The 16,898-nt window shown below is 51.6% G+C and overlaps 4 protein-coding genes across 4 annotated transcripts; 3 read left to right on the top strand and 1 right to left on the bottom strand.

Moving 5' to 3' along the window:
- On the top strand, positions 1-3,260 carry Z518_07968 (uncharacterized protein; the record flags this gene model as incomplete). Its single annotated transcript, XM_013413711.1, has 5 exons — positions 1-295; positions 365-1,115; positions 1,183-1,791; positions 1,856-2,237; positions 2,307-3,260. The coding sequence occupies 5 exons, from the start codon at positions 1-3 to the stop codon at positions 3,258-3,260; spliced, it is 2,991 nt and encodes a 996-aa protein (XP_013269165.1).
- A 2,958-nt stretch (positions 3,261-6,218) lies between these two features.
- On the top strand, positions 6,219-8,214 carry Z518_07969 (uncharacterized protein; the record flags this gene model as incomplete). Its single annotated transcript, XM_013413712.1, has 3 exons — positions 6,219-6,449; positions 6,519-6,956; positions 7,030-8,214. 3 exons carry the CDS (start codon positions 6,219-6,221, stop codon positions 8,212-8,214), a joined length of 1,854 nt encoding a protein of 617 aa, XP_013269166.1.
- Positions 8,215-9,258: 1,044 nt separating this feature from the next.
- On the bottom strand, positions 9,259-11,718 carry Z518_07970 (uncharacterized protein; the record flags this gene model as incomplete). The annotated part of the gene is made up of 1 exon (XM_013413713.1): positions 9,259-11,718. One exon carries the CDS (start codon positions 11,716-11,718, stop codon positions 9,259-9,261), a length of 2,460 nt encoding a protein of 819 aa, XP_013269167.1.
- A 789-nt stretch (positions 11,719-12,507) lies between these two features.
- Positions 12,508-15,106, top strand: Z518_07971 (uncharacterized protein; the record flags this gene model as incomplete). Its single annotated transcript, XM_013413714.1, has 2 exons — positions 12,508-12,531; positions 12,698-15,106. 2 exons carry the CDS (start codon positions 12,508-12,510, stop codon positions 15,104-15,106), a joined length of 2,433 nt encoding a protein of 810 aa, XP_013269168.1.
- Between the last annotated feature and the right edge of the window lie 1,792 nt (positions 15,107-16,898).

Raw genomic sequence — 16,898 nt, forward strand, 5'->3', positions numbered from 1 at the left:
ATGGGCGACCACGAGATGGTGACACCCAAATCCTTGGACCAGCCGTCAGACGAGGCTACAGAAAAGGATCCTGTAACTCCCGTCGCCGTCGCTTCAGGCCTCAATGACTCAAATACGTCTGACTCGCGTCCCGAGTCTCCTTCGGCCGACACGCCACCTAGCGACGCCAATGCTAAACCACCAGGACCCATGCAAAAGCGGCGAAGGGTGACCAGAGCTTGTGATGAGTGTCGGCGCAAAAAGATCAAGTGCGACGGCAAGCAGCCTTGCACGCATTGTACCGTGTACAGCTATGGTGCGTTGACATTGTTGATCTTGAGAATGCGGCCGCTTGGAAGGAAAATGGGCTGACTTCGACTTTCAGAATGTACCTACGACCAGCCGTCAAACCGAAGACGAAATCCCGCACCACAATATATCGAAGCCTTGGAACAAAGATTGCACAAGGCCGAGTCGATATTGCGCTCCGTTCTGCCTGGGCTCGACCTCGACGATCCCAAGTTCGACGCACGAACTGTTGAGCAGCTGATAGAAACCTCGTTGACCGCCAGCGCGAATGCTAACGGCAATGGCAGAACACCGGCGGAGACTCCGAAAACGGATGACGATGCTCAGCTTCAATCAATGGTCGACCGCACCGGCACTCTGGATTTGGATGATTACGGCAACTGGGATTTCTACGGCCATTCATCAGGCTATGTGTTTATGCGAAAATTTCGTGCCCAGTTCGGAGATCAGTTCTTGTACGATTATCGACATTCTGGGAAGAATCGCACGATATCCCAGATTCTCGAATCTCCCAAATCCGCACACTCCTCCCCATATGACTTTAATCTCCCACCAGGCGTGGATTTACCGCCGATGGAGGTGGCTATTGAATTATGTCGAAACACCATCGATGACTGTTGCGCCTTGATGCGCCCCCTGCACCGACCGAGATTTTTCAGCCGATTGCATGCCGTGTACGATACGGACCCGGAGCAGTATAACAATGAACATGTTCAGTTTCTGCCTCTGCTTTACGTAGTCATGGCTGTCGGTTGCTTGTTTTCCAAGGCTGAGAACGAAAACACCATGCTCGACCTCAAGGGTTACAAGGAGGCGATAGAGCAAGGGTAAAGTCTTCAATTTTTCCCTAAGCGCTATCTTTTTTTTTTTTTTTTTTTTCTGACCTAGCTCTAGGTATCAATACTTCAGCATGGCAAAGCAAATGCTGGACATCACAGACTGCCGAAACTTGGTGACCATTCAAGCAATCGTCTTCATGATTATGTTTCTCCAATCGTCAGCCAAACTCCCGATCTGCTACGCGTATATTGGCATCGCCCTGAGAGCATGTTGTCGCTTAGGCCTGCATCGAAATTTACCCAACAAATTCAATCCCATCGAGCTGGAGGAACGAAAACGGATATTTTGGTTGGTCCGAAAAATGGACTCGTACGTGGGCGCTGTACTCGGTCTACCACAGATGTTGAGCGACGATGATATCGATCAAGAATTCCCCACCGAAGTCGACGACGACTACATTACTGAAGAAGGGATCCAACCTATGCCAGCCAGTACATTCCCTCTGTTGAGGGCAACTAATGCGCATACCCGATTGACGAACATCTTGAGAAAAGTTGTGCGCTACATCTATCCCATCAAGAGCTCCGACAACGCCCAAGCAGATCACAAATACAGCATCAGCCATAAACGCATCCGAGAACTCGAACGCGACCTGCAGAATTGGATGGATCAGTTACCGATGGAATTGAGGCCGTCGGATACTGCATCCCCGCAACTGTCAAGGTGAGAATTGTGACCGGTGACGACTTTTCTTTGCAGAGGAAGAAATCTGACCGTGCATATCCAGGGTCCAACAACTCCTTCGAATCTCGTACGCACACGTCCAGATGATGGTCTATCGACCTTTTATACACTACGTATCGCAGACATGCCAGGCGCGGAACGTGGACAAGCGGAGCTTTGCATGTGCAGCTGCATGCATCAGCGTTGCACGAAATATTGTACATATAACGAGTGAGATGAAGAAGAGAGGCCTCCTAGTCGGGTCGTACTGGTTTGTCATGTATACGACATATTTTGCCATTTTGTCGCTTGTGTTTTTTGTGATCGAGAATCCCAACAGTTCCACCAGCAAAGATATATTGAAGGATGCCGTGGAAGGTCGGGATACCCTGGCTGCTCTGGCGAAACGCAGTCTCGCCGCGGATAGGTGTTCTCTCAGCTTAACAGTAAGCCGCCCAGCCTCATCGGGACAGCATCGTTCAAGACAACCGGCTGACAGTGGCATTCTCATCCAGGGTCTCTTCGACGTGCTCCCCACAAAGCTGAAAGAACGACGGACTACTCTCGGTTCTACCAACACGAATTCTCGAAAGCGGCCCCCTCCAGTAAGTGAACCAGGACCAGTTTTACAAGAGAGACAAACAGCGCAGTACATGGGGACGCCGACCAGCCTGAGGGAAAATTCAGCAACGCCTTCTCGAGCTAGAACGCTTCCATCCGATTTCTTGGCCAAATTGGCGAAGCGTCATTCAATGCCGGATCCCCCAGTCCTGACAAACTTTGGTGAGGGCGTCAATTCGGCACATATCCAAACACCTCAGTTGATAGGGTATCAAAGCCCGACGGTGCCGTCTCCGATGTCCGCAGGCTTCGAGGTGACGCCGCAGTTGGGCAGTGCCCAGATTCCGGACCTGAAGAATGTTATGTTCCCCAGCGACAATCCATTCGCATACCCGAACCAGCCCATAAGCACGCTTGAGTCGGTGGACGGACAGTATGCATTCCCAGACTCAAGCATGTCATCGAACGACGATGGCTTGTTTGGCACGCCTACGAGCAGATCCGTCCCGATCCTCCCTTCGGCGCCGCTGAGCTACGACTTCCCGTTCCGACATACGACGAACGAATGCTTCCCACCATTCGACGCGCATGACGGGACCTTCTCCGCACCGCTGACGGATATAGTCATGCCAAAGGCCATTGGCTCTAGCCCCTTGCATCTTAACGGGATGCAGCACGTTCATGAGGCCATGGCCATGCAGGACATCATTGGTGGGCCCAACCCAGAGGAGTATTGGGGAGCAGGCCAACATTTGAACATGAACATGAATGCGGACACGAATAAAGGGTGCATGGAAATGGACATACAACCTGGTGGTTTGGATGAGTATTTCAACTCAGACAACTGGAATCATCAGGGCTGGAGGGAGCCAGAGTATTCCTCCCCCCCATCCCATCAACAGCAATGATGTATCTATTGACGAGAAGAACGACCCGGCACACGCATGGCTCCAAAAGGATGTGGCGTTTGTTTCTTTCGGCTGTCGAGATGTTTTATCGACCGGTATATCTAATATGTCTCTCGCATGGACTTTCCGTGGACCAAAGTTGGCATTTTGCGTTGTAAATTGCATCACGATACCATTTCTCCCGGAATTGCGGAACACGATCCAAGATGGTGAATTGATGGACTGGTTGACTGACAGAGCCGCTGTCTTTTTTTTTTTTTTTTCAATTGGCGTTGCGGAGAAACGGATTGGTGGATTCGAGCCAGGCTTTGAGCAAAGCATGGCGGAATAGAGCGAGTCTCAATCATAAAAGGGGAAAAGGCGACAGCAGCAATGAAACGGGGCTGGCTCTACGTCAGACACAGAAACCCAATGCCAGAGCAGATTTAGCACCAGCTCTGATGGAATGGAAAGCATACGCATTCTAATATGGTAGAGAATGTAATATCCTACCGCTCGCAGTGGCGAGATTTAAGCCGTGCGGTTTGGATAACAGCGGTACCCGATAAATTAATAAATTTGAACATCGTAAGTATGACGAGTAAAGCCACGTCAATTTCGATTTCACGACCGCTGGCATGACGACAGGGATATATATTGCATCCTTTAAAGTGCGACGATCCGACGGAAGGGAAAAAAGAAAGCATCTGCTATATACTATGCATGGAAGTATTGTTCGGATCGTCAAGCGAGGTCGTGGAAATGGGTTGACAAGAGAGGCTTTCTGAACGTTTGTTTCTGTCAACATTGTATTTTTCTGAAGCTTTGATGCGGCGTGGACGACGAGAATATTTGTTCCTTCCATGCACCCTACTCTTTTCCTTTGACTCATCTTCCGTATCATTGATGTTGGTGGATAAAATCAACGCCCCAGCATTTCCGCCATGCTAGTATTGCAAGATTGCATTTTCCGCTGTGCTTCCAAGAGAATTGGCAAAAAAATTTCTTGCCATGAGATTCCACGCCCTTGGCGAAAACCACAGGGATAGGAATTCCATGGCGAGGCTGGGCAAAACAAATTTCATGGCACGGAGAGGAATCTCTTGGTCATTGCTTTTGCCAAGGGGAATGGAAGGGGACGGAGGAGGCTTGGGTTCACTTGACGTCGATGAATTGTGCTCCAGCACTCATCGTTATGACGGCACGCTGCGCGTGTCTCGTTGACCACGAGGCCACCAAGAATGCCAGAGACTGCGCCGTGTTGGGAAATTTCCTCGTGGCGGGACAATTGATTTGACTTGCCTTCCATTGCCGCTGGAGGAACTTGGCTTGTTGCTTTGCGCAAATGAGTTGAAGATATCGCTATTACCTAGAAGTTCTACAGACGTCTGTACCGTGCGGGAATGTATGAGTATTCTATAAATACTACGGGGTACGAAGGGGGTTCAGCTTATAGCAGACATGTGGCTGTCATTTACTAGCATCCCGCCTTGTATGTGACATTGCATTCTAACCTACTTGATCACGGTAGATCAAGTCCGAAAAACATGATCGAATTCGCCATCTATTTGTATAACTAGGTTGGAAGGTTCGACAATCCATTGGACGGTAAGGAGAAGGTCACATGGGCCACGAGTTCGAACTGGGGAAGCGTGCTGATAGTACCCTCGGATTTGCGATGTGCCTCTGTAAATGATTTCTGAGAAGCGTGCCGAGAATATGCTTGGCTAGTAGTCCGACGGGTTTCCAAGAGATTCCGGTCTTGGATAGTAGAGGTGGGACATGGTGGAAAAACGCTTTGAATGGTGTGCAGTGTCGTAACAGATTTGCCACCATTGTAACATTTGGTGATTGGCAATTTGTTGCAATTTTGTTCGCAAACGCCCCGTGCAAGTGCTGCGCCTCCTTCGTCTTGCCCCCTTTGGTCTTGGTATCCTGATTCTTGTCCCGCCCCCCCTCCAAGAGTCCAAGAAATCCAAGAAGCGTCCAAGAATTTCCGAGAGTACCAAGAGCCCAAGACCTGAGGAGGGATTGATGCAAAGAGGAGGACAAGAAAGAACAGTTGCAACATGCTTGGCCGCCACTCCACCCGCTGAGCAAGTGAGATTGAACTCAATAAACAGCGGATGGGAAGTTTGCTTTTTCGGTGAGGAACCTCGCATCACTGCCGACGGAGGATGCGGCTAATTTGTAAGGGTGATGAGCGCAGGCCGGCTTGCTGCGTCGGAGAGACTGAGTGGGAGAAGAGAGTTGAGTAATCCCGTCAGTGGGGCAATTCCTGCAACGTCTGCAGCGCGCGCTGCCAGTGGCTGCCAACAGTGGATGCACGGTCGCACCTTCTAGCCCGGTAGTGCCTTGGCAGACGAATCAGGGCTGGGCGCCAAGCCCGCTGACGACTAAAGCACTTGGCGCTGGGTCGGAACTCAAAGACTCTACGGACCTGAGGTTGAGAAGGTTTGAGTCGCCGTAGCCTCTCATTCTTTAATGCTAAAATGTTATGGACATGGGCAGGAACGCTCGCAACCCCCCTTCCCGGCGCCCGCCCATGCAAACCCCAAAAGCCACTCTCCCTCCTCCCGCCAAACGTAGTTTTCGTTTTCTTCTCCTCTGGCCTCCGTAGTCGAGCTCAATCTTCCCTCGATCGTCCCTCCTTGCCTCTTATCGCGATTTCGCACCTAGGCGAGTCAGGATCCAGTATCCCCGGAACCCGTCTCCCCAGCGCGGGTACATAGTCTCCCACTCTCGTCGAACTTGCCCGCGCTTTCACACAAAAACTTTCTCCAGCTTATATTTTCACCTCCTTCACCCTTCAACCACCACCCCCCTTCCAAGGCGTTGTCGTTTGAGGAGAAGTGAATCCCAAGATTGCTCGCAGCCTCGTTGCTCTGCGTCGCGCTCCCTCTCTTTCGCCAAGGTCCACCACCCTTTTATATCTTGGCTTGATTCTTGCGCTCAAGCTTGGCAACTCGTAAACCGACAATGTCTGATCTCGGCGAGCCCAACACCACTACCGCCACCACTACCACCACCACCACCACCTCCTCCTCCAACCCACCGGCTCCTCAGGATGTCGTTCAACAGCAGGGCCAACTCCAGCAGCCTCTGATTCAAAATCAGCCTGCTCCCGCCAATGTCAACTCGACTGGCGAAAACCTGCAGTGCCAGTGGCAAGGATGTGGCGAGCGCTGCAATTCTCCAGAAGCCCTCTATGTGAGTACCCTCATTCGGAAATGCCTGCGAAGACAATGGGGTCTCTTTCGTACTGACCGGTCGTCCTAGGAACACGTCTGTGAGCGCCATGTCGGCCGCAAGTCCACCAACAATCTCAACCTGACCTGCGCCTGGGGCCAGTGTCGTACCACCACCGTCAAGCGCGACCACATCACCTCCCACATCCGGGTCCACGTCCCCTTGAAGCCTCACAAGTGCGAATTCTGTGGAAAGGCCTTCAAGCGCCCCCAAGATCTCAAGAAACATGTCAAGACCCACGCAGATGATAGTGTCATCATGCGTTCTCCCAATATGGACTCAAATGGTGGACAGCGTCAACCACAGAACGGCATGCCTCAAGGTGGGGACTACAACGCCTCATACTATGGTCACGGTCTGACAGGACAAGTCCCCCCCAACTACTATGCCCCTGCCATGCCCGGTCCTCAGGACTATGCCGGCCAGCATCATCCAAATCAATACTATCAGCCTCATCCTCAAGTCCCGGTAAGGCTTCCTTCCTCCACCCAAACAACCTCCCACCCCTCTTTGAAAACGCAGGAACCCTGACAGTGTCTAGGCTGGCCAACACCCAGGATATGGTCCAGTGACCTATTACAGTACTGCCCCGCAAACCACCTACGACTTCGAGGCTCGCAAACGCGGCTATGATGCTCTGGACCATTTCTTTGGCCAGGTCAAGCGTCGAGAGCTTGACCCAATCAATTTCCACAATGTCAGCCGTCGTCTCTTCGAACTTCAGGGTCTTCAGCTGCCTCAAATCATCCCTTCCACCGTTTCGGTGCCTGCTTATCAGCCTGTGTCGGTTGGCGGAGCTTATGAACAAGCGGACCCCATTCAAGCTTACAGCCTGCCCCCCATGGGCAACGCAAAGACCCGAGGCGACTTGACTTCCATCGATCAGATCCTCGAACAGATGCAAGCGACCATCTATGAGAATGACACCCATCTTTCCCAAACCGGTGTTGCTCCTGCAGGCTCCGGCTACGTTGGCTACTCCCGCGCGAGCAATAGCCCGCCTAGCACTGGCAATCATCCGTCCACTGCAGCGCACAGCAATCCCGCATCTCTGCTCCAACATCAACATCAGGGGAGCGTTGCAAGCACCACCGATGCCAGCACTCCCGGTCTCACCCCACCGTCTTCGGCTCAGAGCTACACGTCCGGTCAGAGCCCTCTCCAAAATCATGCTGCTCCGACCACCGGCGCCATGTATCCCAGCTTACCGTCCACTGCCAGTGACATGGCCTATGCGGCTGCCAATGCCGCCACTCTCAGCGGCATCTACGAAAATGATCAACGTCGCCGTTACAGTGGTGGCATGCTTCAACGCGCCGCTCCAGCCAAGGGTAAGGATGATATGGATGTTGTTAGTGACGGCTCCATCACTCCACCGGCCTCCTCCACCGTCCACAAGCCATCCAAGGGCAAGAAGAAAGCCTCTCCTCAAGACAGTGTGATTGATCCCGCCCTTTCTGGAGACGCTAGCACTCCCAAGAGTGACACCAAAGATCCCGACCAAGAGCAAATCTGGGTCCAGAATATGCGTCTGATTGAGTGGATGCGTGATTACATCAAGAAGAGGCTTCAGAGCGGTGAATTCGAAGAAGATGATGGCAAGGAATCTTCACCCAAGCACGGCGGCGAACTCGACACCGACATGACTGGCAGTGACGACCGCAAAGACAAGTCCGAGGAGGAACAACTCTATCCCGTCCTCAGACACGTTGAGGAGAGTGCATAGGGTGTATTCTACTATCATTGAACGTGGCGACAGGATGACTATGACAACTGATCGAAAACGGGCGGAAGCGGCTTTTTTTTTTTTTTTTTTTTTTTTTGGAGATCAACGGGCTTGGAATGAAGCATGTCCAATGGGGGGAGGGGAGTTGAACGGCGTTGCTGATGGAATGGGCTCGGAAAGGATTACCACGACTCTTCATTACTTATCAATGTATGTCAATATCGCGCAACGAGTGGTGACCCGGCGACAAGGAATGAATCCAGAGGACAGCTCGAATGCGAAGAAACACACGCACATCGTGTTGATTCTCAAATTGCTCGAAAACATATTCGCCTTGCAGGCATGTTCGTCATCACTCATCAGACAGATCAGCAGACAGACAGATGTGAAAATGTATGGGGTATGACTCGAGTTTCCATTTTCTTTGCTCTCGAAGCTATCTGCTGTCGATCTCGGTATAGAATTTGTTCCTTTCCTGCCTGCCTACCTGTCCGCCTTCCTCTCACCTCTCACCTTTCTCGCTTGTAGCGTAGTGCATGTTGAACCTTCGCTTCTTGATTCTGTACTCGACAGTCTACTTCCTGTCTAATGATGACTTAATTAAGTAGGCCACCTCGGACCAGAAACCAAGAAAAAGGAGGAAAATTACAGGGTTAGAAATGAAATGACCGTTCGGAGATGTTTTGGGAATATGGATATAATATCAGGACCATAGAAAGAGCGCGTGAAACAGGCCAGTGACGGTGGTATGTGACTTGACTACCTTGGGACAAGGCAATACCAAAAGTACCATATGTACCTAGGTAGGTAACTGACCATCGTCACGACTGTTGATCATGATCAGAATGGAGTCGGTATGTCGTCGTGGTCGTAAGATAAAACCGTCACTTCCATCGGAGAGTGGGAGGCCTATTGGAGAGAATGGGGAGGAAAGCCTGTGTGATTCATATTGAGGCGTTGTGTCTCATATCGATCAACTAACCAATCGTGCCATCAAGGCTGACAATGGCAATCATGCTGGGACCATAACTTCTAATTTTCGCATTATCCTTTCATCTCCCACGCTTTCAACATGGCCCTCTCCCTAATTTGATTCTCTTGAGTCTCACATCTCGACAGCGCTCGTCTGACGAGATCCTGTTCGAATCGCAACTCTGCGAGTTGACCTTTGGCCCAATTTCGGTGTCGAGGGCAGCGATTCTTGATACACACTCCTCCTTTCTTAGGCATGGTGTCCAACTCATCTTCTTCTTCGTCTGCGCTGTCCGGGTTCGAATTGGACTTGACCCTGTTGATTCCATTGGGTTTCTTGTCTGCGTCGTCGGAGTTGTCGTCAGGAGGTCCAATTCGGCCATGTGCACCCGCCCCCAGGATCTCTTTACCTCCCTTTCGGTGATACCATGTGAGAAACTCTTCATCGCACCATGACATTCGAGGATCAAACCCACACACGTCCTTCATCTTCGGATGTGTCTTTCTCACTTCTTCCGTGATGCTGCTAGATCGTGCTTTCACCAATCCAAGGAAAGCTTCCCGTGCCATAAGCATGTCGTACCTTTCATTGAGTTGTCGCTTCTCTTCGTCAATACTGGCCAGTTTGGTAGTTTCCAAGTCGTCAAATTCCAGGGGGGGAGGTTTTGATTCAGTCACATCCATTTCCCGAGGCGGTGTGTCTGGTTTTCTTCCTAGAGCTCTCCAGTCTTCAATGGTTTTGCATCTGTCTAGAAGCGCTTTGATTTCTCCCGCTCGCAATGCAGCACCTCGATTGGGAAGCATATCATCGTCAAGACTGCTGTCCGTCTCGTACTCGGTCTTCTCTTCATCACTATAGGCAGGCGTCGCAAGACGGCTGTCAGAGTTGACGAGGTCTCCAACGTCTCCATTGGCAAGGCTGAGAATCGGCTTTGGAACCTTGTTTCGGGCGTCAGGTCTCTTGTGTTTCTTCCGAAGTTTCTTCGACTTCGCTGCCTCGATGACATATTGGCCATCTCGGCTTGTCTGCACATGAGGATCGCCCCGTTGGACCAATTCCACGAAGAACATACGCCCACAAACATCCGAGCAGTATTTGCTGGGAGGATCCTGCGTCACCCTAGCTGGCTTTCTGCAGTCTTTGCGCCGACACATGCGCTTCCAGGTTGTCTGTAACCCGGGTTTCGTACAGTTCGGACAAATGTATTTGTCGATGAGCTCCCCGTCTCGTTCTCGAATGTTCACACAGTTGCCATGAAACCACTCATCACATCCACCATCGCATGCAATCATCCATGTATGATTGTCCCCCTTGCGGCAGATACAAAATACCTCACCGTCATCATTGGAGCTTGTCGGTGTGTCTGCCATCGAGGGAGAGGGAGAATTAACCTCGAGAGAAACGGCACGCGAGGATGGAGGGGGGGATGATTTGACGCTGGCAGCAGATGTCTGCTTCTTGAGCTTCGATGGCACAGGCTTCAAGTGTGTCGAGGCCGGAGTGGCACTGGGGGAACGATAAGTCGATCGTCCCAGCGGAGGACTTTGCTCGGATTCGCTGAGCTTAGATCTCTTATTCGGCGCGGTCGAGCTTTTGATCTTTGCTGTTCCCTTCTTTTTGGCCGCTGCCGAGAGCGGCTTGCCAGAGTCATCGGATGCAGGTCGTTTTTTGCCTGCCAATGGCACCGGGGTTGCAAATGGCTCCGTCGAAGACGCTCGCGAACCTGTGATAGACGGTTCTTTCTTGAGACTCACGACAGCGCTCGTCGGAGTGGGAGACGGTTCTGCAGGAACACGGACAATCTCGTCCTCGACTGGTTTATCATTCTCGTCGTGGTCTTGCCCCTGCTCCTCCCGTTCCTCTTCTTCTTTCCGCTTCGCGGCTTTTTCAGCCTTTGTCGGTTTGGGAGGTGGTGGAGGCGGACCTCTGGCAATAATATCTTCTAGTGGCTCGACTGGCTCACCGGTAGAAGGCTCGACAATGATTTCCAGACTGCGTAAAGGTTCCCAAGTCTTTGTGTTATGGATTTTTGAAATGTGGTCCCTCACAGAACGGCGCCTTGTAAATAGTTTGTTACATAGGTAACAGAGATACCTTCGATCGGTGTGCTGTCCTTCATTTTTGGAAGAATGTACGGTAGACTTGGGAGGTGCATCTGGATCGACCTTTCTGGACCTTCCTGGATGTTTGCGCGGTTTAGGAGCATGCTCTGGAGTATCTTGTGCCGGCGCCTTATCCACTTGCAGAGTCTCTTCTACCATATCCATGATCGAGGAGTTTGCACCAGGCATCGTCTCGTCATCCAGTGGGGGATAGGGCGTATCGATGATTTCCTGCTTGATTTCCTCCTCGTTAAAATGGATATCATTATTCGAGGTCTCCATCTCTTTCATGTCGCCTCCTTCTCCCACGACGACCCCGACACCCGGCGCGTCGGGAACGAGGGATTCCTGTGTAACAGGCTCGTCGTTATTGTGAGAGTGGAAAAGTTCCGGCGCAAAAAAGACGGAGGTGGGTTCCGTCGACTCCATACTAGAAGAAGGGAATTAGTCCCAAAAAGAATCTCGCAGCGATGAGAGAGAGGTAACTAACTCTTGCGAAGCGCCAGCAGAATTTTTGACATAGGGCGATGCCGCTCCAGATGCTGGAGCAGGGTTAACCCGGGGGGGTTGTCAGTCACCAAAGTCACCTTCGCCCCGGAGGACCACCAACCCTAAGTAGATATGAGGGAATGAATAAAGCAGAAGTGAGTCAAGTGTTGTAGATGCAATCAAATGAAGCGTTAAACAAGTCGAGGGAGAGTAAATGTTGGTCGGCAGGATTCCTGCAGAACGAACGCGCTTTTGGATTGTTGAGAAAACGTGATGGTGCAGCCGAATTAAGCTCGTCCATTTGCCTTCGCCAGAAGCTGTCTACAATCGTTTATGAACGGTCGGTAATGTAGCTACATGTCTATGTATCCTTCTCTTCCTCCTCCCCAACTAGATTTCAACTGGAAGGTCTATTGAAAGGCTGGCCGTGCAGCAACGTAGAACAGAAAGTAACACTTAGATGGCCAGGCCAGGAAGAAGAGTAGGAAGAGGGGGGGATATTTGAAAGGGCGCAAAAAGGGTAAGAAACGCCTACGTCGGCACTGCCGTCAGCCCGTGGCCTGCTTCTGAAGTCGTCAAACCGCCGCCCGCCGCTCGCTCTCCCAACCTCCAATTTGGTTTGAAAAGGAATGTCCACAGTCGGTACCGCAAACATTGAATCTATCCGAAGGGGTTACTCGATTGCCCTTCGACACTCTTCACGCCTCACCAGCTTGATCAAATCAATCCATGCCGCCCGCCAATTCACCCACTGTAAGAACACCTTTCCCCACTGGACTGGCTTGGTGATCGCCAGTGGAAGCGGCATTTTGTGGTCTCTGGAGGAAGCCCTTGATTAAATTCCAAGGCTCTTGCTCGACTTCGGCGTCTGTCTTCTTTCTTGTATCTGGAACATCAACTCACTTGTGTTGTCTGATAGGACACCCGCCCTTCCACTCCTCCAAACCCTAACCTCTACTTTCGTCAACTCGAAGAAGCTATTTATTCTCCAGTCCCGGATCTCGCTTCTACTTTGAACCTGAATCCTGCCGAAGCTCCTTCGCAAAACGAGGAAGGATCCCGCACTGAAATCCCAAGTGTGCACAACCCCCGACTCTCTGGCCAAGCCAGAGGGCAACGGGAGAGTCGTACAACCACTGGGTCGGAAGATATCGAGGGAACCCGACTAGAACGAGCAGAAGAAACAATATTCGCTCGCAGAAGCTATTTGACTGAAGCAGAATTCCAAAATTGGTCGTCTGAGAATCGAAGGAGAGCTATCATGCAAAGCCAAAGAGCCAGAACTCGGATGAGCGCTTCTCCCACCAGACAAAGAGAAGGCCAGCGGCAAAATTACGCCACGACCGGTCCGGGCCCTATCCGGGAAAGCCTATATGATTGGGCGGTCACCGTAGCACCGAGTCAAGATTCGCGAGATCTGAATTCGAGCGATGACAGTGATGAGGATATGGAAGGGACCAGCACCGCGGCCCCAAATACGGACATCGACGCAAGACGGGATCTGCAGCGCCTGGAAAGGGCTCTCCAGAGCTATCGCTCGGCGCGGAATGCTCTAAGATTGGGCAGAACATCAGATATGGGAACCGTTCCTACGGCCGGTGCTCTTCGTGCGTTTTGGAACGAGGAGACCAGCGAAAATGTGCCCGCAATGAGATCATCCGGATCTGGATTTTCGAGTCAATATCAACAAGAGAGACAAGAGAGACGAGAGAGATTCCGGCGACACAGGGAATTAATCAGGTTCCTCTCTGACGAGGGAAGACGTCTGGACCTTGAGTGTCGGTTGACAACACGGAAAGACCGTCGAAGAGCTGAAGCGTTTACACGGGTGAGAAATTCAATTCGATATCTCTCTCAACTGAGACATACCGGGGTCGAGGGAGGCCTGGAATTGGCCAGGCAGCTTGGCCTCGACTCACTGTACGAGTCGGAGGAAGCAAACATCCCTAGTGATTTGCCCATGCACGTCAACAGTCTTCCTATCCCGCAATACAGCTCATGGCTAGAACCAGGCATGGTCTGGCACGGTCTGCAGTCGACAGATCGAGATGCTGCAATTCCCGAAGATTCTCACACCATCCGTCGACAGAGGCAACGAGAACTTTTTCGTCGGACCCTCGAACGGAGAAGAGAACTGGGCATGGGCAATCTTGAAGAAGGTCCCGTATGGGACGCGGTGCAACATTTCTCTGACCCCCTGCAGGACAACAATGGTCGATGGGGATCATACCACCCTCCTCAGTCTCCATCCCCTCTTCAGACTTCCGAGGCTGACCATTGGCCCGTCAAAGTGATTATCCATTCCGCCGACTACGATGCTATGACGCTCACTGGAACAATGTCGGCAAGCCACCTGCCCGATAAACTCTCACCTCTGCATCGAGCTACTTCTCCACAGCTCGCGACGACTACCAGTATGTCTTCATTTTTCACTGGAGAAATCATTGATTTTCGACGACAACCGTTGGAGACCGAAAGTGAAGGCCGCAGCTATCGGGTTGGTGGGCTTGACACCGATGCACGTTATTGGGCACGTCTGGGTCCCTTTAGAAAAGAGATTGAAAAGGTCAGAAACTTGCGTGGAAAGAGTAGGAGTGAGTACCAGCAGGATAGCCGACTCTGGGATGCATTTAGAAAGGCCGCGAATCGGGATGGAGAAAACAAAGATTCAAACGGCCCCTCTGGCATGCCTCCTCCACCGACAGGGACTGGTGAGACAGGAACAAGGGACAGTTCCGAAGGCCACCTAGACTCAACTGACAATCAGCCGAGCGCTCTGTCAGCAGAAGCCGCAGAAAGCAGGGAAACGGAAGACGATGAAGTCATGGCCCGCAGCCTGGGTAGTGCCAAATGGATAGAAGAGAAATTGGGAAGAGAATGGATACTCATGCGTTGGAAAGAGCGTTGTTTTGTCACACCCACTGGGTCGTCATCAAATGTTAATCCGACCAGGACCATCTTCACAATGACATCTTCGTCCACAATTCCCACCGGACCTTCCCCGGACACCACCGCGCAAGGCAGCACTTCTTGGGGCCTCACGATCTCTGGGTTCTACTATATTGCGTTGAATCGATTGACCGGAGAAATTGATGGTCTGTATTTCGACCCAGGATCCCAACCGTACCAAGCGCTCAAGATGGTTCCTGATGGGACTCCGATGCGTGGAGTGGTCTCCGAAAGCCGGAGCGAAGGTAGCCAGGAGGCTGGCCAGGCAATTCCTAGCAAATTGGCCCACGGGGAGCGTTGCATTTGTGGATGCGGCGAGCAGAATTGTAAAGAACGTGTCGGGTTGAAGAAATGGTTCCCATCTGTCGAGTTTCGGTAAGACAGATTGTGGAAGCGACAAGCATGGCTCCAAGAACTGTGTCAAATACTGATGAAGACGTTGCCGGGGAATGGATATTGCTTTTCACGGCGAGGTGCTTTCCTGATTGCTGAGTGGCGGGATTGGTTATGCCCGTGGGGCGGACTTGGCTACATATGGTTACCATCACTTTCTCCATATGGAGAGTGTTTTCCCTTCTCGCTGTTCTTGTTGGTTTGGCTGCAACCGGACTGCTTCATCCGCCTCTCGATACGCATCATAGCCATACAGCCATGGCTGGATATCTGGACATGTCCTGCACCGTTCGTCAGCGCATTCCGTGTGAGCAAGACCGACAGTTTCCTTTACCACCGGCTGGGGAATTTACAAGATGCCTCCTTGCCGAACTGCGAGGCGAAAAGTTCGTCTCGTTTCTGCTGAGCCGGGTCCATTACGCAGGTGGAACGCGTCTCTTTGATGAAACGTCTCTCGCACAGTCATCTCACTCCTCGATTTTCTCAGGCTCTCATACAGAGTAATCGCCCAGGGGATTTGCTCGCGACACTCGACGTACAATAAGAACTTCCCCAGTACTGCACCGTGCTCAATGAACGAATTCGCGCCCTGAGCTAAATGGGGGGGAGCATTGGATGACAGGAGTCCCCGATAAGGACAAAGCCTTTGTAGGAATTCGTCCGGGGATTCTACCTCTTCACGATGCATTAACTTCCATTTTGTCAACCCTGTCTATCTGTGCCAAGAAACGAGTCAAGGTCGGATCCCACCCAGAAGGTCATCGGGACAGAGGACAATGTTATACATGGTGCCAGCCCGAAGCGAATAGGCTACCGCGCGGGAATGGGGTCCTTTCCAGAAATGTACCTATGGGTTGGCCATCCATTGTCTCAATTCAGGATCGTTGATGCGGTCGAGTTCAAGGACGATTCTGTACGCAACATCTCCTGTCGGCTAGGGGCTTGTCCAACTTACAGGTTACAAACGACTTCTCAACCAGACTCAAGCAGAACCTTTGGCCCGTCTGCAGTGCTTTCAATCGACGAGACTCGTGAGCTCTGTTCCACTTTCAGTCCCAGGGATACCGCATTGCCCTACAAGATCCTCTGGAGGTCAACACGGTGTATGTCGATGAATGGAGCACCATATTTTCGGCGAATGTTCTGATCGAAATCCCTTCGGCAATTTCTCTCTGTCAATATATCTGTGCATGGCGAGCAAGGCGGACTCTGCTGCCAGCGCTTCAGCTGAAGACTCCAGATCTCATCGTCGAAACAATCTTGATGCATTGGGCCTGATTTGAAGTCTGGCTCCAAATTCAGTGAGTCCTTTGGCGGCTTCGATAATGTTGGCCTTGTGGTTTGCTTGGGCGCATGAAATAGAAGCTGCCAACCCTGCTCCCACGATCACAATGTCCGACCTCTGCTCTAGCGTATGCATGTTGGTTCAATTGAAAGTATATTTCGAACGTATCTTCGTGGTCTCTTTCGCACAGCTCCCCAAGGTAAATGCAATTGAACAGCTAATCAGATCATCGTCGGATCAAGTCACCGAAAGTAATTGCCTGAATCACGACGTGACAAAAGTCTTCTTCCGGAAGATGGAGTAGCCTGGCTCCTCTCTCCGGTCTCGTAGCCTCGGCCTATGGGGCCATAGCACCCCTTGCTGGCCGAGAAGCCGCGAGAGTCAGCCAACGTCGAATTTGTAAGAACGTAGAAAGGATATATGTACCTCCAATTCCATTTCAGAAATGCAAGGACTCGGTGTAGTCCTAGCAGCATATCGAAGGCCACGGGAA

Source organism: Rhinocladiella mackenziei (genome assembly GCF_000835555.1).
Source record: "Rhinocladiella mackenziei CBS 650.93 unplaced genomic scaffold supercont1.6, whole genome shotgun sequence".
Taxonomy (NCBI): domain Eukaryota; kingdom Fungi; phylum Ascomycota; class Eurotiomycetes; order Chaetothyriales; family Herpotrichiellaceae; genus Rhinocladiella; species Rhinocladiella mackenziei.